Source organism: Lycium barbarum, chromosome 11 (genome assembly GCF_019175385.1).
Source record: "Lycium barbarum isolate Lr01 chromosome 11, ASM1917538v2, whole genome shotgun sequence".
NCBI lineage: Eukaryota > Viridiplantae > Streptophyta > Magnoliopsida > Solanales > Solanaceae > Lycium > Lycium barbarum.
This window is the reverse complement of record NC_083347.1, coordinates 26653149-26678214: the sequence shown is the minus strand read 5'-3', so window position 1 is coordinate 26678214 and position 25066 is coordinate 26653149. Positions and strand designations below refer to the sequence as shown.

The 25066-nt window shown below is 34.6% G+C and overlaps 2 protein-coding genes across 3 annotated transcripts; one reads left to right on the top strand and one right to left on the bottom strand.

Annotated features, from left to right (window-relative positions):
- The first annotated feature begins 6256 nt into the window (after positions 1-6256).
- Positions 6257-8769, top strand: LOC132616464 (F-box/kelch-repeat protein At3g23880-like). Its single transcript, XM_060330870.1, has one exon. It carries the CDS (start codon positions 7233-7235, stop codon positions 8322-8324), a length of 1092 nt encoding a protein of 363 aa, XP_060186853.1. The 5' UTR covers positions 6257-7232; the 3' UTR covers positions 8325-8769.
- A 689-nt stretch (positions 8770-9458) lies between these two features.
- LOC132616463 (DExH-box ATP-dependent RNA helicase DExH6) lies at positions 9459-22260 on the bottom strand. 2 transcript variants are annotated; one of them, XM_060330869.1, is made up of 16 exons: positions 21894-22260; positions 18041-18131; positions 17594-17906; positions 17419-17493; positions 17108-17152; positions 16920-17010; positions 16756-16814; positions 15588-15749; positions 14372-14424; positions 14042-14075; positions 13838-13927; positions 12732-13739; positions 11394-12491; positions 10495-10776; positions 9834-9910; positions 9459-9704 (listed from the first exon to the last, which is right to left on the bottom strand). In XM_060330869.1, exons 1-15 carry the CDS (start codon positions 22036-22038, stop codon positions 9848-9850), a joined length of 3609 nt encoding a protein of 1202 aa, XP_060186852.1. In that variant the 5' UTR covers positions 22039-22260; the 3' UTR covers positions 9459-9704; positions 9834-9847. The 2 variants fall into 2 exon arrangements, with proteins under 2 accessions (XP_060186852.1, XP_060186851.1); XM_060330868.1 differs by having other exon boundaries at positions 9459-9910; positions 21894-22259.
- Positions 22261-25066: the final 2806 nt, after the last annotated feature.

Below are 25066 nucleotides of genomic sequence, written 5' to 3'. Positions count from 1 at the left end.
TCAAGGATTAATAAGTATATATACATGGACTAGTCAGAAGGTTTAGAAAAACTTGAAGGGGAAAAATTATATAATGTGTTGATTATTAAAGAAGTGCAACACAGCTATGATATATTAAGTCCAATAATACCATAGCTTCTTGGGATTTGAAAACAAACATATCGTTGATCGGTGAAAGTACCAAAAAGGATCAATAAATGTGAGTTTATAATTTCAGTCCTATATATATATATATATATTGAGGACATTTTACTTGCTTTTAATTATTTGGCAATTTAGAATTTTCTCGGAAAGAATTATTGAATGAAATATATGAGACATTATTTATGACATGAATGAACTTTTTTTTATTTTATTTTTTTGTTTAAAGACATGAATGAACTAATATTTCATAATACGTCACATTAGTTATTGGATTGTCTCATAAAGTACATCAGAAAAAATTTAGAGAGATTTCATGTAAATAAGTATTTAAACATAATTTATCACTAGATTGGATTATCTCATAAAGTATATCTGAAAAATTTTAGAGAGATTGCATGTAAATAAGTATTTAAACATAATTTATCACTAGAAACCTGCAAATGTAAGTAGTGGTACTAGAAAGAAACAAATGATTAAATGCTGTAAAAGAATATATAATGAAAATTAGTTGAATATTTGGATTCAAATTTTACCAAATACTTTGGCAGTTGAAGAGAAAATACATTTAAGTATTTGTTCCTATTATGTGAAAGAGCAATATGTGGAGCAATAGAACAATTGGAAAAGTTAGACAGGCTATGGTGCTTTAGCAAAACTCTAGGTAAAAAATTTCTTTAACAATCAAGAGTGAGATGATCAAAGACTCCATGAAGTTCATCCTGATTGGCTAGTTCAAAGTATCATCAACATGAAGATTGGATCCGAACACCAAATGTGACATAATGTTCAGGAATGTTACAAGTGATGGTGTCTTCTCCAACAAATCAACTTGGGATAACATCAGAGAATTTGAAATACCAGATCCATTATACAGGAAAATCTGGCACAATAGTATACCATTTAGATTTTCTTTTGTATCTTGGAGATTTCTTAAATCTAACTACCTTTTGATGATGTTGTTTGCAGGCCTTTTGGAAACAGAAATGCACTGGACTGTTTGTGTTGTGCTATACCAGTACTAGAGACTATTAAGAACCTCTTTATTGATAGTGAACTTGAACAGTGCATTATTGAGATGGACTCCCAAATTGTTGTAGATATGCTGAAGAATCAAGCTTCCCACAATATGCACCTCAAGACTATTGTAGAGGATGCAACAAATTTGATTAAAAACACTGATATTACTTTTGCTCACTGCTATAGAGAAGCCAACAAAGTGGCTGATTTTCTTGCTAAGTTTGCCACAACATTGGGTGCACAGATTCTCTATAGTACTTTTGATCAGATCCCATCCGATGCTAAAGGCCCTTTTGTACTAGATAGGTTGCAATTACCTAACCTTAGGATCAGATTTGATATGGTAAATTTTTTTGTTAGCTAAATGTATATTAGTAGAGCTTAGTGAGGATGGTTGGCATAATATGTACAGTAAGATTCCTCCTTTTTGCCTGGCTGCTGTGTAGCCTGTGATGTATTCATGGGGTTTTGGTATAGTCCTTCCCATGTACCTTTGTGTCTTACATGAATAAATACATCACCACCAGGGATAAAATCCCGGTAGAATTTGAAAAAAAAAAAAAAAACACCTTGAAAAGTGCTTATGGAAGTTTTTTGGTCAGTCAATGGGGATCAAATAAGCAATCCTGTAAGAGGATTTCTGACTGGTGGCAGACTCCTGGAAAGAATCTATATTCAGAGAATAATGATCCAGATTATTCCAGTGGTGATATGTTGGGAGCTTTGAACAACAAGATGCTATTGCAGATATGGCACTCAAATAACATTTTAAACATTAGAAGAATGAAGCAACAACAATATCAAGGCTGTTATGGACAAAGCATATTCACTTCAAAGAATGGATTTACAATATAATGGATCCAATTATGTGAAGTGGCGCGAAGTTGAGGCCTAAAACTATTACCAAAACTGTGGTTTAGAAGAAGCCCAACAGAGGGATGATTAAGTTCAATACTGTTGGAAGTTTTTTTTAACAAAATGGTAGAGCTGGCATTGCAGGCATAGCTAGAGATAATTCTGGTGATTTTCTTTTTGCTTTTGTTGTGCCTATTCAGAGCAGAGATGACAATATATATTGCAAAGGCAATGGCTGCCAAGTTTGTTGCCATAGTGGCTTATGAACAATACAATGATCATCACCAGAGCATCATTGAAATGGATTCTCTGCTCATTGTATATATATCCTCTAACAACATCTACTTGAAGGCTATTGTGGAGGATACTGCTAACATAATTAACTCTGCCAATTTCATCTTCTGCCATTGTTAGAGTGAAACCAACAAAGTGGATGGTTACCTTGCTAAATTGGCCACAATATTGGTTTTTTTTTTTTTTCTTTTGCAGCCACCCAGGATTTCACTTCCCGTGGTGGTCGTGGTGGGGGGGGGGGGGGGGGGGGGGGTTGGTGTAGACCCCTACCTCATTATATAAGCATAAAAGAAATAAGTACAAACAGGAGGAGGGCGACACAAAAAAAGACTTCCGAGAAAATTGCACCAAAGAAAGAAAAATCGGGTTCATGGAAGGAAACTATGGAGGCCAAAGGTACTCTTATTGTGCCAACATCTGAACTAAATTCATGTAATTCCCATAGCACAAAAAGGAGGTGCTAAAGGATGAACCTACTCTATGTCACAGTTTTTAACAGTTAGGAGGTGCTAAAGGTCCTTATACATTTTGGAGGGCAAAGGGTCAAATATATCCCCTCTACTTTAATTTATTGGCTAACTTTACCCTCATTAGCCAAAGTAGTCAAATATATCCTTCCCCTTACAAGTTGGAGCCAAATATATCCTACCGTTAGCAAAGTTTTAAAAATACCTCTCATTTCTAACATATTCCCACATAAGCAAGTCTAGTCATTGGAATTGGGTGACATGAATGCAACATGGCATTTAACTTATTCTATGTGGTGCCTACATGGCAATTTTTTTAAAACAATCTAAAAAATTGATTTTTTTAAAACAAATCTGAAAAAAAAATGGCTTTTATTAAAAATCTGAAAGTTTTTTGTTTTAATAAAACCCATTTTTTTAAAATATATTCACAAAAATAGGATATTTCAGTTAAAAAAACTGGAAAATGATTTTTGTTAAATCTGGAAAACTGTAAATTATTTTTTTTTTTAAAAGTGTTCAATTTTTTTTTAAAATCTGGATTAATTTAAAAAAAAATCTGAAAAAATGATTTTTAAAAAAAAACATTTTCCAGATTTTTTAACTAAAATATCCATTTTTTGAGAATATATTTTACAAAAACAGGTTTTATTAAAACAAAAGGTTTCAGATTTTTAATAAAAGTTTTTCAGGTTTAAAAAAAAAAATCAATTTTCTAGATTGTTTTTTTTTAAATTACCACATAGGCACCACATGGAATAAGTTAAACGGAAAAGGCTCAAATATGTCATCCAACTATCGAAAATGGCTCATTTATGCCACTCGTCAATAGTTTGGCTCATTTATGCCATCGAACTATAGGAAATGGCTCATTTATGCCATCAAACTATAGGAAATGGCTCATTTATGCCACTCATCAGTAGTTTGACTCATTTATGTCATCGCCCGTTACCAAAATGACTCATCCATGCCCATTTTTCATTAACGCTGGTTTTATAAGACCAGATATGACACGTGGCCTCCAATTAGAGGTCTACGTCGTTTAATTAAACCAACCCAATTTTAAATACCAAATTAATAAAAAATCTGACCCGTACACCCTACCCACCCACAACCATAATCTAGTTGGAGGCCACGTGTCATATATGATATTGTAAAATCAGCTTTAATGAAATATGGCATGGATGAGTTATTTTGATAACAGGCGATAACATAAATGAGCAAAACTATTAATGAGTGACATAAATGAGTCATTTCCTATAGTTTGATGGCATAAATAAGTCATTTCCTATAGTTCGATGGCATAAATGAGCCAAACTATTGACGAGTGGCATAAATGAGTCATTTCTGATAGTTGGATGACATATTTGAGCTTTTTCCGTAAGTTAAATGTCATGTGACATCCATGTCACCCAATTCCAATGACTGGACTTGCTTATGTGGGAATAAGTTAGAAATGAGGAGTATTTTTGAAACGTTGCTAACGGTAGGGATATATTTGGACCCAACTTGTAACGGGAGGGATATATTTGACTAATTCGCCTAACGGGGAGCAAAATTAGCGAATAAACTAAAGTAGAAGGGTATATTTGACCCTTTTCCCTATTTTGGATACAATGCAACTTCCAAGTATAAGGATTAATTAGATATGTATGACAAGGCCAACTTTTTTATTAGCTAAAGTATATGGCCTTATAGACTAGGGAAAATGCTCAACAATTAGTACTTAAAACATTCTCTCTTTGGTGGGTTCTGTGCAATCAGTGATTTAAACTTGTGGTAAGGTCTAGTTCCCCGACTTTTGTGTTCTTCATGAATAATATATATCACCAGGACATCAAATCCTGAAAATTTTAAAGATATATATATATCAAATGAAGTTTGAAGTTTCTTTTCAAATTTGGGTCTACTTAAGATATTGGCGATTGAGGTTTAAAGCTTCAAGAAAAACAATAATTTTCCAATTCAATTTACATTTTTTCCAAGTTAGTACAAGATTTTAATCTTTCGATAATTCATCTATAAATTTTTTATGCAAAAAAATTAGGTTCAATACCAAAATGGCTTACCATATTATATGTCAATTAAGAAAAATTAAAAAAATAAAATAAATTTGATGAGCCCGGCCCACCAAACTCAGATAATTTCTAAACAGGTAGGCGACTGGGCTGAACATCTTTTTTCTACCCCCAACCCAGCCCAGCACAGCCCAACCCGAAAATGGTAGGATATTATGGTATTTAATTATTTATTATGGACATTATGAAAGAGATTTAATTTCTCTTGTGCGCAACTAATGGCAATGCTATTAAATATTGATGTTATTTGGTCATTGAACCAAGTAGGAGGAATATTAGATTTTTCTAATTATGTGGCTCAATATTATGTGAAGCCCATAACTTATTCGGTAAAAATGAACAAATCTCATTTAATATGTTCATTCGATTACTTGATGGATGTACGTACAAGCTGATTAATAATTAGATCTTAAAAATTGATCATTTTCCTACCCATTAAGAAGGTAGCCTCCACAACCCATTATTAAAGTGACATATTTTAACGCAAGATAAGTCAAGGGGGAGAAGCTAATTTATCGACAAGGCTTGTCGGTTTTCTTTATTGCTATAATATCTTTCGCATTTTGTATCTTATGACGCTTTTAAGTGAGATTATCACATTCTAGATCCTATTATGTATATTTAATCTATGTGATAGTATGAATATCTGAATATATAATCATAAAGCATATTTTACACAATGAACCTAAGCCTCCACTTGAGCTTGGACTGTATTTCCGAGCTGGCAAATTAAAGAGCGTGCGTAAAAGGGAATAAGCACGTGTGGATTGTGAAAACCAGACAGCTTCCATGAGTTTACCTCATGTCATTCCATTCCCTCTAACAATTTGTGGACTTCAGCATTCGCAGTCTCACATCTTCCTCTCATTTTTCCACTAATGACCACTATGGAAAAAAACTGAAATTAGCTACAAACTTCATCGCTAATTCATTGCTAAATTGCTCGTAGGTTGTAATCAGGGCGGAACCAAGATTTTTATTAAGAGGGTTCAAAAATATTAAAAGTAAGCACACGAAGAAGTCAAGGGAGTTCAATATCTATTGTATATACATAAAAAAATAATTTTAATCTTGTATATACAGTGTATTCTTCGCCGAAGGGGATTCGGATGAAGTCCTAGCCTCTAACTGGCTCCGCCCATGGCCGTAGCTAATAGAATTTTTTGATAATTTGTCGCTAATCTGTGACAAAATAGGATTAGAACAAATCTTGTTGTTTAGCTACAAAATTTATCCGTCGGAAATTGTTATTTATGTGGTAGTGAATCTTTCGTGTGCACTCATTTTGCAAAAGCAAATCTCAAAAAGTAAAAAAGATTCAAACAACACTAATAAAGATGACAGCTCTCCTGGGAATTAGTTGGTTGATATTTTCTGCAAATGCCACTCATATCAATGCTATAAATAATAGGACAAAGAGGAGCTATATAGTATCATCGCTCATCACTAACAACTAGGGTTTAACTTCCAGAGTTCTCATACTCCATTAAGTTTGTATTTTGTTCAAAAAATGGTGATTGTGAGGGGAAATACATCACCTTTTTACCCCTCCAGGATGGAAGCAAAGCCTGTAAGTAGCTTCTGTTTCAATAGAGAGTTTGAAAATGATGATGATGACGACGATGACGGAGCAAAAGTGGCGCCTGCAGCATAATTGGATCAATATGTATGTTTTATTTTGAAACATGAAGCGACTCATGATATATATAGGTTTACTGAGAGAGAAATTGTAGTTTTCTCCTCTGAATAAGTAGGAACCCCTATTTATGTAGTGTTTCTTATTTGACTACTTCAAATAGGTTATCAATTTTCTATTCCTAGACCAAATCCATGCATGAGGCAACATAAAAAACGACTTAAAAGATTGTTATAGGAGTACTTTGTTTAGTAGCAAAAAAATTCCCATTTATTGTCTTCTTTTTTTTCCTTATATCAGCTAGTATATGCACTTCTTATTAATTTGAAGTAATTAGATTGTTATTTAAAATTAAAAATATATCATGTCAAAATTGAAACGAATTTGCATTACACATCGTCCAATTAACGGTGGTTTTGAGCACTGGAATGGCTTCATTCCAAGAAATGAGGAACTTCATAAATAATCTACGTTTATACTTAACTTCACCTAGAACCACCACTTTCATTTATTTCTTGAAACATTAAACTTAATTATCTGTGGGCAAGTTTAATTCTTCTGTTCTCTTGTTTTAAAAAGGAATTAAGCTACATTTGTGGGCTACTTTAGACTCTTCTCTTTTGTTTCCTTCATTACATATCCATTTGAAATTTTAAAAAAAAAAAAAAAACGAAAACCAATAAACAAAAAATATGTTTCGCCAAAAGAAAAAGGAGAAGACCAAGAGGACATTAAAGGGCAATGAATCTACCTGAAGATGTAATTTTCGAGATATTGACAAGGTTGCCTGCAGCTTCTCTGATTAGGTTCAAGTGCGTTTGCAGATTCTGGTATTCTCTCATCAAGAACCCTAATTTCATCTCAAAGCATTTTCATAATCTAAGCAGCAAAAAAAATTATCTCCGTTTGCTAATTAGTCGCCGTGGAAATATTACAAATAAAAGGATCCTCTCATTGTCCATAAATGACACATTTGATGTGTTCATCAATCAAGATTTTCCGGCATACTTCAATGACAAATTTGGTCACGTTAGGCTTATAGGTCCATGTAACGGCATTGTTTGTTTATGTGGTTATCCAGATAATATTGTTCTATGGAATCCTTCTATTAGAAACTACAAAATATTGCCTCAATCCCAAATTCAACGTCTTGTTGGATCAACAGTACGTGGAAGTGATTTTGGATTAGGGTTTGATTCGAAGAAAAACGATCATAAGGTAATACAAATTTTATTTTGTCTCTCAATTGATCGAGTTGTTGTTTATCAAATTGAGATATACTCTTTAAATGAAAATTCTTGGCGAAAGTATAAAGGGATTGTGCCAGCTAAAATAAAGTATGGTAATACCTCATGGAGTATGGTATATAAAAATGAGACTTTTTGTTGGTATGCTCAAGATGGTGATAATCATGAGGTGATTCTTTCGTTTAACATGAGTGACGAGACTTTCCAAAATACAACATTGCCATCATGTATTGGAATTTTTGGAGAGCAAGAAATTAGGAGTGTTTGGGTGATTGTACCATTTAAAGAATCAATTACACTTATTGTTTATTGTTTAAAAGAAGTGGAGAAGTATATTGATATTTGGGTGATAAGTGAATTGGGAGTTAAAAATTGTTGGAAAAAATTGCAAAGAATTGGTCCTCTTTTAAGGGTGGAGAGGCCTTTAGGGTTTTGGAAAAATGGTGAGCTCATTTTGGAAAATAGCTCTGGAGAATTGGTGATTTATGATCCTTCAAATCAACAGGTGAAGACTCTTGGATTTTATGGGAAAAGAGGCAGACTGGAAATAGTTATTTATAAGGAGAGTTTAATTTCAGTCAATTGATAATTAACCTTAGCTATGTGAAAAGTAGTGGAGACAAATTTAGGATCTAGAATCAATGAGTTTTAGAATGGAAGTGTCTTAATTTATGTATATATTTTAGATGTTTTTTGATATAAGTACACATGGTTCGAGTCAAAAGCAATGGATTTAATTGAACTCGCGGATCCTATCTAGAATGCACCTCTGAGAAATAGTATAGGATGCATTGCTTTATGAACCCTTGAAGTTGATCCGAAACTAACTTCTTCTTGTACGTATCATCTTTTTTTTTCTCAACATATCTTAAAGAAAAAGTGAGAAAAAAAAAAGATGTCCAACACTTATTAGTGCCTCTTTATTGAGCTGCTTTGTATCTTTCACGAGTTTTTGTATTTTGGCCTAAATTTGTAGAAGGGGAAGATGATTGGATCCCTTATAATTTTTGTAACACTTAGGTTTGGCAACAACCAAATCTATTTCACGCAATATATTAAGTTCTATAACTATAACTAGTATGTTAAGTAGATCTAAATCTTCATGAAGGATATCTTGTTTTGTTTGATCTCATGGACAAAATTAGGAACAAGTTAAATAGCAGCCAAAAGGAACTTCCCAAATATTTGATGTGTACACTAAATTTGTTTAGGGGTTGCGTTTTAGCTTCCTTGGTGCCTTTCACAGTCAAGGTGGAACTTCAAACTCTCATCAGTAATGTAGCATGTCCTTCCCCTTCCCCCTCCCCCCTTATATAGTAATATTTATTTTTCAAAAATATATTTAAACTGGGAAATCTCACGAGATAATACGATGTGAACAACCTAAACCAAATCCCAACATATGGGAAAAAGAGATTTTTTTTTTTTTTCCATTTTTGCTGTATTTGCACTGCTAAATTCATATGTAATATCTAGTCTAGATAAAGGGAAATACATCTGAAAATTTGACACCTTTGGAACTTTTAACTAGTCAATCTGCTTTTAGGTTCAACGATACTCCACTTTCATGGTAACAATACACCCTTCACAAAACCTTCAATTATAACCATCTTTGAGAAAAAATGTTGTACTGTAAACGATGTACAATACAAGCAGCAATGAATCAACTAATCGTACTGGAGCACAGTAAAAACCCTTTTTAGAATTTGTCAAATGGTAATGACTTGAAATCTGATGGAATTAATACATGGGAGAAAAGCTTCTAAAATCACAAATAACATAGGATACGAGAAGGACCAATTTTGACGGTTTTTCTTTAAACGTCCATTTCTTTGTTCTATTATAAACAGTCAAATGCTCGGACTATAGTCAAGAGAGCCTCGAGACATTCAGATTTTGTATCATACAACAGAAATACAGCATTCATCCATCTTCCCTTTGATGTAGCAACCCCCATTTCAATTTCCTACAGCATACAACACCTATATGTTACTTTACCTTCTTAGGGTATCTGCCCAAAACAAAAAAGGAAGATTCTTGCTGTTGCTTCTGCCAAAACTCCCTATGTTAATGTGTGGATAAAATCTGTCTAAACCTGCTTTGTCAAGATCAATTTCCACGCTGCCGTTTATAATGACCTCTTTGCCCGGTTCCTCCATACACGAACGATCCCTGTACCGGCAGTGACTCTTTGAGATACGGAGCTTTGAATAAACTCAACCCAATAAAACAAGTAGACATGATAATTTGATGAACATTCAATTAAAGTCGGATAACATCAACAACCCCTTAAAGTTATCAGTAATTTCCATCTAGACATTCAAATTACGGCTTGTTCCGATTGAGTACTTGAATACATGATAAAATATTTCTATTAGACACTTCCAACTCAAATTAGGAAAAGCTTCTGCGAGTGTTCTCGAGCGGCCATTACATAGACAAGTTAACCATTTAAAATATGTCACCTCCTTTAAATTATACGCATTAGCCTCAATAAGTCGTAAAACCTCAGGCATGTTGCGACTTATGTTGATGTGTATAATTAATGGATTAGGCATGTTTTATGTGATTAATTTATCTACGTAATGGGCGATTAAGAACATGTGCAAAGACTTCCAAAATATGAGTCAGAAACTATCTAATACGAACATTTTATCAAGTGTTCAGGTACTCAAATAGAACAGGTCATAGTTCAAGTGTCTAAATGAAATTTACCAACAAGTTTCAATAAATTTAAGGGACGTCGATGCATTTACCTTTGATACATGAATGCCGCCTCTTTGATGATGCATATAGGGGCGCTGATGCCGACTGTTGTGCCCAAATGAACTGGGAGAATTGTTGGGATTCATATACATTCCGCTGTTCCACCCAGGATCAGACTGACCAATCTCAGTAGCACTAACCATTGTAGTAAGCGAGTCCACAGACTCCAACGGCAATGAGATTCCTGACATCCCGTTGTACGACAAGATGCAAGCCATAGCATATATAGAGGCTGCAAGAACCTCAGGAAGAACTTTTCCAGGATGTGTGACCTGTATGACACACTTAAATATTAGACCAACCAAAAACCACATACTGCAATACTATCTTGACATCGCAAGAGCGCATGATACGTAATTCTTTTTTTTTTTTTTTTTTTTTGATAAACAGCGCATGATACGTAATTCTTACTTGGGATAATTACATTTTTGGACCGCTCTAAAAAGTAGTAGCCGGCAAATGTATAATGTTTTGTGTATTAAGTATAAATATACATAAAATATTATATAGTGACCTGTATGACACACTTACATATTAGACCAACCAAAAACCACATACTGCAATACTATCTTGACATCGCAACAGCGCATGATACGTAATTCTTACTTGGGATAATTACATTTTTGGACCGCTCTAAAAAGTAGTAGCCGGCAATACATAAAATTTACATATAATATACAAAAATATACATGTAATATACATATCATAATATACATAGTGTGTGTATAGATTTAATATGTTTTGGGGCTTTTGGCTAGGGCTCGTAATTAATTTTGGCCAACGGGTCAAAAATGAAAAAATCCCTAATTTTTGAGTTGTTTTTCTTTCTTTTCATATTCTTCTTTTGGGAGGGTTTCCCTTTAAAACAATGCAGAACAGAAGAAATTACCTTAAATAAAATAGCTTTAGCTAATCTTTCTCGCAGGCAGTAAATTTGAGCAACATCAAGAGCTGTTGACTCGAACGGAATCCACCTATCAACAATGACCTTAACTGTATTATCAGGAGAAGACATAATTTTCTCTCCTTGATCGGCATCTGACGGATCAGCTTTAATATTATCCTCCTCGCCATTGTCCTCATCAGCATCTTCGTAATCACTTTCACCATCATCATTGTCATCATCATCGTCTTCATTTCCAGGAGCCACTACAATCTCTGTTGCCAGCAACAACAGTGGGAGAGGCCCAATAACACTACAATTTCTTATATGCAAGCCTCCATCACCACGAGTTATCTCATCATATACAATCAATGGTCGATCAAAGAATTTTTTGAATGAAAGCTTAAAGTTAGTAGAATGAGGATGTAATCGAACTTTATCACCACCTGCAGTCTCTAAGACAGCCCTCTTACCACCTTTCAAAGGCGGGAGCAGTCTACCAACCATAGGGTACAAACCAGCAACAAGAACAGCGTGTAATATGCCTGGATCCTGTGAGTTAAGGCTACACGAAGATCCATCTCCTGGAATAAACCCATGCCTCAATAGTTCAGATTGCAATTGTCTACGCATTCCTGATAGCATGTGCATAGTGCTTGAAGATACAAAGTACATAGAACAAAACCTCGATTCCTGACCGTTTTCTTTCGCACTTTTCCAGCCCTCAAACGCAGCCACAACTGCTAATTGATCGCTTCTTCCACCATACCATGAGGCTAACTCGGCTTTTGCAGCTGCAGCTTTCTTCTTCTCATTTGGCAACATGGGTAGGGTAAATGGATCTCTATAGTCAGAAGCGCAAGCCAAAGTCAATGCTGGGTCAAGGCAGTTCAATAATATGGCAATAAAAAGCATCTTGCTTGTAAGTGGATGAACTGGTAAAGATCCTAGCCTTTCTCCAAGCTCTGTAAGTTTCTCATCAATTGATAACGCCCCAATATTTTGAAGAACAATGATTGCATTACGTATGGTCTCATAAACTGGAGGGTCAAGTGTCTTCTGAAGGAACTCTTCTATCTTGCAATCAGGGTTAAGAAGCTTGACCTGCCAAAGAAAAAAGGTATTCAAACAGCTTTACAGCAAGCTCTATTGTTTAATAGTTGGCATTCAGTGTCAGAAGATTTGTTTAACAAAACGATGATAATTTTCAAAAGCCTACTGAATATATTTCACTTAATCATCTTTATTTTGAACTGGTAAAGGTTATTTCACCTAATCAGCATGCTAAGTATTTCCAGTATAAAAATCATATTCCTAAATGACAAGGAAGAATAATGAAAGCACCTGCAGACATAGTTCCTCTATAGGAATCCTCTTAATCTCAGGAACCTGGAAATCAGGCAATGAAGCTGCTCGAAGTTTTGAATAAAGATGATAACAAATTCCTGGCTGGCACCGCCCAGCACGCCCTTCTCTTTGCTTTGCACTTGCTTTTGAGACCCATGAAGATTGAAGAGTTGATACATTATTATAAGGGTCGTAACTTTTTTCTTTCATTCGTCCACTGTCTATTACATAAACAACATCATCAATGGTAATGGCAGTTTCAGCAATATTAGTTGAAAGAACGATTTTGCGGCAGCCTGGAGGAGGGCGTCTAAAAACCTTCTTTTGCTCCACAGATGGAACCATAGAATGGAGAGCGATTACTGAAAACTTAGACGGGTCATTGAAATAGTGGCTTGCTTTCAATCTCTCTCGTGTTCTGTTAATGTCCTCCCAACCAGGAAGGAAAACAAGTATGGCCCCGTCCACCTCCGAGTCAATGCATATTTTTCTTAATAGTTGCTCAATAAGGACATCATCAATCAGTTCAGGATCAACTGTTGATAGGTATTTGTCAAGTAAATGTTGCTGCTCCTCACAGCTGGAAGATAATTTCTCCATGTGTTTCTTAATTAGTTCAGCAGCTTCTGTCTGATTCTCCCGCTCAGCCCAATCTAGAGCATTTTTCCCATCATTAGCGCATAAATGGCAGTCAGCACCAAAAGAGAGGAGCATGCAAATGTCACGGACACAGCCTTTTCCAGCAAACACCATCAACGGTGTCACTCCATTCAAAGAATGCTGATAATTGAAGACTTTTTGTCCCCCATCAGAAGATATCAGATCTAAAAGGGGATCAAGATCATCATCTGAAAGAGCCAAATTAATTGCTTCATCTAAGGCAACTTTGTACTCCTCAGTTAATAAGGATTCCTCAGACATGATACTTGTTGAGGTGGAGTCAAGGTGATTATTTTCAGTTGACTTTACAATAGAAAGTACATCCTCAAGATAGAAAGTGTTTACCTGAAATAGGTGGAGAGGGGTAAATATTTCAAAAACTCATATCATAAACCAACAAAGACATAAATCTGCATATATAGGAACTAGGGGAAAGGTTTTACAGGATAAGTAAATCCAGGGACTCGGATAACTGGGCAGCCACCAAAGTATTTTGAAAAACGTTCAGCATCAAGTGTAGCACTCATCAGAACCTGTTTGGAAGTTCATTCAAATGATTATATCATAAAACCACGTGCACATTATTGGAGTTGAAACAAGAAAAGAGGCACTGAGATATTACAATAAAGCAAAACGAATAGTCATACCAAACGCAAATTTGGATATGAAGGAAGCAAGTCCCTGCAAGTAAAGAAAGATCAACTTGAGCATTTTGCTGTTTCACAGTTAAAAGAAAATAAGTAGTAACAGTGTAACACTTTTTTATGTTTTCTTGAATGAAAATGACAAGCTAATTTCTAGAATCCAGACAGATGTTAGCATACGTAAACTACAGAAGTGAGGTTAATTGACTTGGCCAGTTGGTAAGCCAAAATTAGCACATTATGGTTCCAGCTCTTGTCAGAAAGATCATTCATGACAGGCAAACTCATAATCCACGTATCATGTAACTAATAAAATAGATTTAACCAATGCACCTGAGAATCGCGAGCATGAAATCGGAGTAGCGATCCCTCTCATGAATTTCGTCCTATGAAATTAGAAGTTTGTAAGGCAGTAGAAAACAAAGAAGAAGCACAGCCGAGAATGTATGTCAAATTAGAAAATATAAGCATCTCTACAAGCAGAAGTAACAAAGGATAACATGACAGAAGAACTTTGCAAGCAACAAAACAAACACCACACTGATTGAAGCCAGACTTGTGTGATACAAACTTAAAATCAAAGAGCCAACTCAAAAAGTAAATAAATGGTAAATAATAAAAAAAATATTTGCGGGAGAATTGTGATAGAAGGAAACAGAAGAAAGAGAAATGTGAACATCATAACTTCATACGGAATATATCAGAGACAGACAAAAAGAGGGAACAAAAAACAAATAGTACTACCACAAATCTACAACTTGCACTTGGATTATGGTTTTCTACATGTAATCTTGAGTAATATTCAGGAAATGATTAAATTCCCATTGGCATTTCATAAAGATAATTGCAATATTGGCCATTTAGACTTCCTCTAAAAATCATAGGCTCCGTTAGGAAACCAAACACACAAGCAATTCATTAATGTCATTGATGTATACATCTATCAATTATGAATCTAGAAACATACTATTTTTCCTCAAAAGTTCTCTGAAAAAATACTGCAAATATTAGGAGTCACATTACCCTAAAATAAAACACTATAATGCATGGAAATGCAAACCCTTGACTTGAGAGCATAGATCTATGAAATATTTTTAGAGGATCCCTCAGCATTCAAAGATTGTTATATTATCATCACCGGAACAGATAAACTTGTTGATTTTATACTTCACCTTGTTAACTTTCCCAGGCGTGAGTATAGTAATTGTATTGAACTATTGACAGTTAAGCGCAGGGATTAAAGTACTTTGATTCTGATCAAGCCCTAGATTTCCAAAAGGGAAGAAAAAGCAAAAGCCTTCAACAGGAATTATTCTGCAAACTCAAATTTACTACTCAAGATGGAATGCAAATATAATAAAAAAAGGTCCATTTCAATAACATTGCATTTAGACAACATTACCAGTTTCAAAAAAAATAATGTTGCATTTAGATGTTGTGGATTAACAGCTCACAAGAAGAGGTCAGGCACATGCCAGAGCAGTAATTAAATTATGAAATGCTTCACCGCATATGTAAAAACATTAATTAAGATTGAAATGATAAGTACCACAATGATGTGGGTTATATCAGAAATGTCATCCGTGCCCATTTTCCTGGGAGCTTCCTTGTTGAACCTGGCACTTCCGCTGGTAACCAGGACCCTCAGTAGAACCCCATTGGTACAAAACATAATTGATGACTGCCTCCCGCCTCTGCTTTCCAGCCGTATCTGAAGTTCGTCACAACTCAGTAATTAAAGGCCATACACAAATTTACATGCTAAGAATGGTGAAGAGGCAAAGAAGAAGCCTTTTTTCGATTGGGGATTTGGGGAGGGGAGAGGGGAGGAAGAGGAGTGAGAATGATGGCATTAAAAGTGTTAGAGCAAGCAGAAAACCAAAGTTACCCATCATAAACTAAGCACCACATAAGTCATATTTAGAAAGTAATTAAACACGCAGAGAGATAAAAGTATCTGTCGATAAAAACTTTTTGCGACTGGTGAGAAAGCTATGCTGAGATCCCTCCCCTGCCGCGCACCTCTGATTTATGCTTAGGAACTCTTCTTGAAAATCATGCGATAATCCACAGATAAGTAAGAAACTGAAGCATTGATTCAGGTTCACCTTACATCGGCAAATACAGACCTTTCGCTTTAGAAAGGAAAGAATATCAGGAAGTGAACTCCACCATCACAGAAACATTTTTAATAAAGCCGAAAACCTCCGACTGGATTTCAAATGGATTGGGTAGGTTATTGATTTACGACATGGGTAGGATTAGCTGTTTCATCTACTTGACACTGCTAACCGTCATAATTAATTCTACATGATTTAAAATCTTACCTTATCAAAAGAATATTCCATATGATCCACTTTTAGGTTTCGGCCTTTTTTGCACTTTATCATCTGACTCTTGTAGAAGTTCTTTATATGGATATCAAGTTTGAAAGTCTGAACATGCTCTCAGTTATTGTTTTCAGCTTCATATTGAGCAGAGAGGTCTTGAAATCTTTTTTTGAGTAAGTAAAAGAAAGGAATAAGAACTTTTTTATACTGGGTCAAAATGTTTGGTCCAAATACCAAAAGAATAAAATAAATTTTGGTCAGGGAAGAAGTATACATGTCATTCACAAAAGAAGGTTGCCAAACCCAATTTACTTATATCTCGGTCAAAGTAAAAAGTGATCCAGCAAATCTGAAAAAGAAATAACCACATTAGAAACAGTGTCGTACCTTGTAACCAACAGTATCGCCAACACTTTCACCTCTTTCAGCAGAGATTCTCTCAGAAACTGCACATTGGACAAGCAATACTCAGAACAATTATGAACTGATTACCACATTCCACATAAGACACGAAAGAAATGAATCCTTCGAAGCGGGTATAAGGTGCTAACCTGATGTGGCAGAAATTCGCCGTGGCTGAGTACACACAATTTTACATGTCTCACCTTTACCCCACATATGATCTAAAATATATTGGGGGACCTGAATCATAGGGAGGAAAAGTTATTTATAGTAAATACTACATATTCTTTGCGAAATACTAAAGAAAACAGACTAAATAAAGGTTTGAAGTTATAACCTGTGTAGTTTTCCCGCATCCAGTTTCACCAGAGATCAAGACCACCTGCACATGGAATAAAATAGTCCAGCCAAGATGAGAACTACCAAGCATCCAAACCCCATAGCAGGCATTAAACTAAAATATGATACAAGCAGTGCCAATATATTCTCTTTTGAGGGTAAAAAGCGCACAGTCCTGAAGAAAGAAAACAAGCCTTTATCTCATCTAAAAAAAAACTTTCTCAGTTTGAATATTAGTTAATAGAGATTGGAGAAGCAAAAGTACAAAGCATAGCCAGGTCATACTGTTTGATGCTATATAATGGTCACCTGATTAGATTCTACAGTTGATGTAATGACATCCTTGAAGGAAGCAATTGGAAGCTTAGACCTTTGTGCTGTAATCTGCAAGTAAATAACCAACAAGCCGTTAATAATTCTTTTATTGTTCTCTTTGCTTCTGTATAAAATATTTGTCAACTCTAAAATAGAAAACTGACAAAACCTGTCTCAGGTTTGGGTTATTTTCTATTCTTGAAGCAAGTGACTCCACCCTTTTTGCAATTTCAGACTTGTTCATTGCAGGTTTAGAGAACATATCATCCTTCTTTCCTCGTAATTTATCAACTTTCTTACTCTGTTTCCCAACTACTTGTTCACTTGTCTCCCCATCATCAGGTGGATAACGTGTAAATAAATCCTGTAGAACATCTTTAGCCTCTTCCAAAAATTTAAAACCACTTAGCGCATCCTTTCCTTTCAGTGTGTCCACGTTATTTTTAGTCTTGAAAATAGATATACGACGCTGATCCCCACGCCTAGATAAGACAAGTCGATCATCTTAAGTCAGAAAAGGAAAAAGCTTACCCTGTCTACTTGGCAGCCAGAGCATTATAAAGGCACATTATCAATGCAAGTAACGTGTTATAGTGCTGAAACTTACTATACGTACCCAGAACTTTTTGATTTCATCCCCATTTTCCGGCATAACATATGAACTGCAGCTCTATCACGATTTGAAAGGTTTGATTCAAATGTGTACACTGCGTCGAAAAATAGATATCCATAATATTTTACATATAAATCAGAATTACCTCATTCACTTTTTTTTTTTGTTGGGTAAAGTCAGAATTACCTCATTTACATGTCATGAGCAATTATAGAAGAAAAAAATAGAGCATTAAAAGTATCATTTAAGTATCAAGAGAGTGGTTAAAATGTGTCCAGACAATGCAGATTAACCTGCTCTCAATTCTCCCCAAACAAAAGTCAATAACTTGAGGTAAATGCAAAACAGCAACTCTAATAGACTTATAGTAACAGGTTCATCACTTTATTAAAAAAAAAAATTAAAAAAAAAAATCTAATCTTACCACATCCTCAGTTCATTCATATCAAAGAAAATGAGGGAATAGACATAGGGGTGGGCATTTGGAATTTTCAAAATTCGGGTTCGGTAATTGAAAGTAGATACCAAATACCGAAATTTCAAAGCTCGGTTCGGTCGGTAAATTAAACTTTGGTTTCGTAAATCCCGGTACGGTATTCGGGATTTACCATTCAAGAAAGAAACTATTAATAATAATTTAGTAGCAATCGGAATCAATTCACTGCTCATTTTTGGTCAGAAAGATAGAAGCAATTGATCAAAAGCATTGAAACACAGTTTCAGTAACTTCACTAATAGTACAAGAACAGATTATCCTGAGCACAGAAACATAGTTCCTGACTCTAAGTGGATAAAAATGATAAATGTACCCACATATGAAACTGTAATGCTCAGTACACAATAACCCCTCTTTTACTAGCACCTACTTATAACCGTGCCAATCTTTAGTATGTTGACAAAAGCAAACTAACAGATGATTGTGATTAGCAGTTTAGCACTACTTATGCACTCATGAGCTAGGTGTAGATTCCGGTTGTAATTACCCTTTAATAATTAATTCGGTATTCGGAACATACCGAACGGTACTAACGTCTCTTACCCAAACCCGAACCCAAATACCTTAATTTTGAAATTTTACTTCCGAATACCGGATTACCGAAATTCCCGGTTCGGTTCGGTTCGGTTATTTGGTTTTCGGAAATTCATGCCCAGCCCTAAATAGACATGTATGAGCAGATACATGCAATTTTAGATAAGATCATGTCATACATATCTCAAATTCTCAATGCAAATACGCAAGTTTGCATCAATTGCATACAACGCCTTCAAATAATCATGTACTTTACAAGTCAACATAAAATGTGCATCCGTGTAATACCCACGTCAAGTAGGTCTAATTTAATGGTTGAATGATGCAATGAGAATGTAATTACCCTCTCAATCATGAAAAGGCGCATCCATCCATATGCATATCTGGTAGTAACTATTCAAATTGGAAATGAAAGATATCCTTGTAATAACATCAATACTTTCCATTCTTTCTTCTTTTTTTCTTATCTAAAAAAGTCATTCAGGTTCGTTATTGAAAGGTCAACGAACTCATACTAATGCTAGGACTTTACAAGTCAACATAAAATGTGCATCTGTGTAATACCCACGTCAATTAGGTCTAGTTTAACGGTCGAATGCTGTGCATTCATCCATATGCATATATGGTAGTAACTTATCAAATTGGAAATGAAAGATGTCCTTGTAATAACATCAAAACCTCTTTCCTTTCTTTCTTCTTTTTTTCTTATCTAAAAAAGTCATTCAGGTTCATTATTGAAAGGTCAACGAACTCATACTAATGCTAGGACTTGTCGCAAGCTAATTTGGAAATGACATAAGTCTACCAAAAGCCCTTCTTACTTGTCTGGCGGGGGGGGGGGGGGGGGGGGGGGGGGGGAGGGCAACCTGCTTGTGCGACATTTTTGTTGTTTAAAGTTTTAACTAGCAGCATTTTACATGTGGATGCTACAAAAAAAAAAAAAAAAAAAAAAGGCAGCACTGTAAATTGAACGCACAGAGTAAGTAGTGTAATAGTTGTCCAATTAGAACAATGAAAAGCATAACACTTTTGCAAAGATTAGAATATGCAACTAAAAGCGTGCTCTACCTGATCATGTACAGCCCTCTTACCCCAATTTAGTTTGTGTTCATTTCCCTGCTGTATAGAGCTATCCACACCATTAAGCTTTTTTAGCTATAGCAGAAAACTCAAAACCCCTAAGTTGTCCTTTACAAATTAGTTAGCCTATGAATGAAAAGCATCCACACATAGTGATATTGACGTTGAGGATTCATATAGTCAACCACACTTAGTTTTCGTGAAACATTTTACAATCTCTATGCATCAAAAATAGTTTGTGCAAAACATTTTACAATCTTGTTCTTTTTTTTATTACCGAGAAATTCGTCTGGAGCCGATCCTTTGGGCCAACCACAGCCTTTGAAACTTGGGGATGATGGGCCTGTCCCTCTACAATTCTCCACTTAAGTACCAGAGTTAGTTTGCTTGGTGCGGGATTTTTACAGCTTTAATCATCAACTATAGTTTGTGCATAACATTTTGAATGTTTAACCATCAAATATTCCTTTTTATCACTTCCAAAGCACCACATTTCGCAACAAAACATGAGACCCTAACATACAACCGATAAAATATTAATCTTTTCTCTTTGATAAGCAACAATAAAGCAATTATTTTCTATTAAAGGAACAATAAGAAGAAAAGGCAAGTAAACGGGGTTTATCACCTTTTATCAAGTGACCTGATAGTATCTAGTATAACCGCAAAAATGGTACTGTACTACATTTTGCAATCTGTAACCATCAAATATTCCTTTTTATCAAAATTCAGCTTCCAAAGCACCACATTTAGCAACAAAACATGATACCTTAACATACAACCTATAAAGCATCAATCTTTTTTCTTCGTTTCCCTTAGACAAGTTGTAATGAAGTTAAAAAAAAAATTATTAAAGGAAACAACACGGGGTTTACCAACTTTTATGATAGTACTCCCTCCGGTTTTAATTTTTTAGTCTTACTTTCCTTTTTAGTCCGCTTAAAAAAGAATGCCTCTTTGCTTTTTTCCATAACTCTTCAATTCCAACTTTCCACGTGACATAAGAGTACAAAATTAAAGAGCATTTTGATACATTCACCATATCTTCAGTCTAAGAACACAAGATTCAAAAGTCATTCTTTACTTTCTTAACCATCAAATATTCCTTTTTATCAAAATTCAGCTTCCAAAGCACCACATTTAGCAACAAAGTATCAGACCTGAACATACAACCCATAAAGTATTAATCTTTCTTCTTCTTTTCCTTTATACAAGTAAGTAAAAAAAAGTTGATTTTTTTAATTAAAGGAAACAACAACAACAACAACAAAAGGCAAGTAAATTGGGTATATCAAATGACCTGATAGTATCTAGTATAACTGCAAAAAATGAGACCTTAACATGCAACCGAAAAAGCATTAATCTTTCTTCTTTTCTCTTTGACAAATTGTAATAAGGTTAACTTTTTTATTCAAGAAAACAACATGGGGTTTATCTACTTTCATCAAATGACCTGATAGTATTTAGTATAACTGCAAAAATGGTACTCCACTTTTCAATTTGTTTGTCTTAATATCCTTTATACTCAGCTTCAAAAAGAATGTCTCTTTCCTTTTTTTGCAACTCTTTAATTACAACTTTTCACGTGATATGTTTAAGACCGCATTTCAGTACATATCACCACAAGACTCAAAAGTCATTCCTTACTTTCTTAAACTCCGCGCCGCGTGACAAATAAATTGAAATGGAAGGAGTATTTAGTGTTCAAGAAGCAAAAAGGGTACTAAAATAAGTAATTGAATATACCTTGATCATTAGAAGCACGAAACTGTTCAAGAACTTGTGCGACCCGAATCCGGGTGGATTCAGCAACATTTGTAACTTCTTGTTGTCTTTGCCCTTTCTTTTGCCTCTTCTTCCCAAACCCAGATGATGATGTTGTTGACGCCATTTCCTATGCTCTACACTCAATCTGATTCTTTTTTCAAGGGATATATATAGCTATAATCAGAAAGTTGAAGGGTATATTCTGCAATGTTGTACTATTTTCTCTTCTTCTTCGCGGCGCTGCTTAAGTTCCTATTTGCCCTTCTGCGCGCTCTTCTTTGTTGAGTTGTCGTGAAATCGTTTTTTACTTTTTCCCTTCTTTTTTTGTCTGAATTTGGGGGAAAAAAACCATTTATATACAACTTACAAGAAACAAAAAAGGGGAAATAACTTTTATACATATATATATATTGCAGTCATGGAGGTCATTATATCATGGGTGTATAGAAAATGTGTACGTTCTGTATAGCTATATATAAACATTACATATATTTTGTATATATAATTTATGCTTTATATAATTATGTACAAGCATACGAAACATACTCAAATTGCAATGTATAAATAATTTACTTGTTGTGTTTAGCTACGTATAAATATTACATAGATTAATAGGACAATAAATTTATTTAGGCAAATAGAAAAGGAAATGAAAAATAAAAAGATTAGAGAACCAATGAAAGAGTGGTGAATTAGTAATAGAGAAAGGATATTAGCAGTCTTTTGTTCCTTCCACATCGAGATGAGGAATCAAGAGAGATCTTTTAGCTTCTTTTTTGTGATGTCAATTAAGACTTTATATTAGGATTGATTCTTACAATTTGGATGAATTTGAGCCAATTGCGGTCGAGTAATATGCCGTTAGGGTTTATTACTCATGTGTCGCTGGCGGAAAGCGCATTTATTCGGGCTCATATTGTTGATGATTCTATTTCTTTTCTGATCGATTCTAGGGTTAAGGAATGATGATGCATCAATAATCATCTCATAGTCGAGGCTTCACTATGAATAAGTTGGGTATAAAAATCCATAGGTAGGCTAATACAGATACCCAAATATTTTGAACTCACCGTATACATCCAAAATCTTTTACTGATAGAAAGTCGTAGAAAGGTGATTTACATGTATTTTGCGTACATCAGGTTTGCATGAGAGTAACGTGAAAAGAGAAAGAGGGAGAGAGAAAGGGCAAGAGAGTAATGTGGAAACAGAAAGAAAAGGGAGAGAAAGCGCAAGAATGGTATGGTTTCACCGATTTCACTTCAACTGATGGACAAGCAAACAGAAACTTAGATTGTTGAATGGCCACATAGGTAAGAAGTTGATTGTTAGACTAATTTTGACAAACCGGATGGCCCAATGGACACTCAGCTTGATTTTCTCAAAGAAAAAGGATCATTAAAGGATGAAAACACCATTAATATATCAACATAATTAATATGGAGAAAATCGGTGAACATAATTCATTGTTGTTTTTTCTTTTTCTAATTTTCACGTGCTTGGGCCTCGGATGAGAATTTATGGGAAAATAATAAACAGGTTAATTTAATACTAGTTTTTGTGCAAAGTACTTTAATGGTTGAATATTATCTTTTTACTAAACGACCCTCTAGCCTTTTCCCAAGAAATTGAGAGAAATCAAATTCTTTTTTTCAATGAAATTCAATTAATGTCTTGAAATTTGAAATTTGAATTTTGAGAAAAAACTTATACAAACGAATAGAGTGCGACTCTCATAAATCAAATTGGAAGGTCTATTAATAAAACCAAAGAGTTGAACATAGATGAACAAATAATAATAATAATAATAATAATAATAATAATAATAATAATAATAATAATAATAATAATAAAATAACAAAATATGTTAAACATAAATATAGCCTTTGTGTATATCACATTCTTTTGTCACATTTAAGTAGTCTTTTGAACAAAAATTTAGTAGAAGTTAGAAAACATAATTGTTCAGGTTAGTAGTTGAATAAGTATACGTTTGTGAAATTTTGCATTGTGTATGAACTTCATTTAGGAAAAAATTGTAAAGTTGTGAATAAAATTTTACTTGAGATACATTTTTAAATTGAGACTTCAATTTCACTTGAAGTTTTAGTATCTACAATCACTTAAAGTTTTCTTATCTACAAACAATCATGATATTTACAAAAATCAAAATATTATTTTTGACAAATCAAGCCTAGCTAAGGCTTACCGCAGTGCAAGTGAAGCATCTTCATGCTTTAAGTGGCTAATGTTCGAACTTACATTTCATATTAATTTAGATTTGCACTGAATATATCTTTTTTTGTTGAAGTAAGTTGTTGCATTAAAAAGGCATCAGGAAGATGCGTGAATGATTACAAATCATATGGTTATAACTCCAACTACTGCAAAAAAAAAAAAAAAAAAAATTAGTATGAGCTGGGAGTTAAGAACCAAAAGCAAAAACTCAAGGCTGTTAAGCCACTGAGAGTGAGCTGATAAAATCTAAAAGGGGAATGACATCATTTACAGGGGAAAGACTGCTCCAACTAAAAAGATTCATCAAACACTTGGGCCTAAGAGAGCGGTTAGGAGCTGAGATCCCATCAAAACATCTTTTGCTACTTTCTGTCCATATACACCAAAAAATACATGATGGAATCATCTGCCAGATCTTCTTGATGGACTTGTTCACTTTCCACAAACTCCAACTTTCAACTGCTTGCTTTAGACTGAAGGGGGTTGTCCAGCTAATTCCAGAAATAGCCAAAAACATAGTCCAAAGATCAGCTGCCGCAGGGCAATGCAGTAACAAATGGATTACAGTCTCTAGGCTGTTGTGACACATAAAGCACCTGCTCACCACTGTAATGTCTCTCTTCATGAGATTGTCCTGGGTTAAAATAACATTGTAAAAAGCTGTCCAGGTGAAACATTTAACTTTGGGGGGGGAGGTTTGTCTTCCAAACCAGCTTCCAGGGCCATGAAGTTATCACTCCCTCTGCTGCATTCAACTGGTTGTAGCTTGCTTTTACTATGAAGATGTCTTTCTTTGAATTCCCCCACCTTACGTTGTCTGGAAGTTGAGGATTCATTGAGTAGTTTGCCAATAACCTATAAAGATCAGTTAGTTCCTCCAACTCCTAGTCTTGCAAGTTTCTTAGGTGAATATC

Excerpts from the sequence above, each read along its gene's own strand:
- LOC132616464 (XM_060330870.1), top strand. The coding sequence starts at position 7,233 with ATGAATCTACCTGAAGATGTAATTTTCGAGATATTGACAAGGTTGCCT.
- LOC132616463 (XM_060330869.1), bottom strand. The coding sequence starts at position 22,038 with ATGGCGTCAACAACATCATCATCTGGGTTTGGGAAGAAGAGGCAAAAG. Across the intron at positions 17,494-17,593 it reads ATAACCCAAACCTGAGACAG|ATTACAGCACAAAGGTCTAA; the intron begins GTTTTGTCAGTT and ends ATTTACTTGCAG. Across the intron at positions 12,492-12,731 it reads TAGAGGAACTATGTCTGCAG|GTCAAGCTTCTTAACCCTGA; the intron begins GTGCTTTCATTA and ends TTTCTTTGGCAG.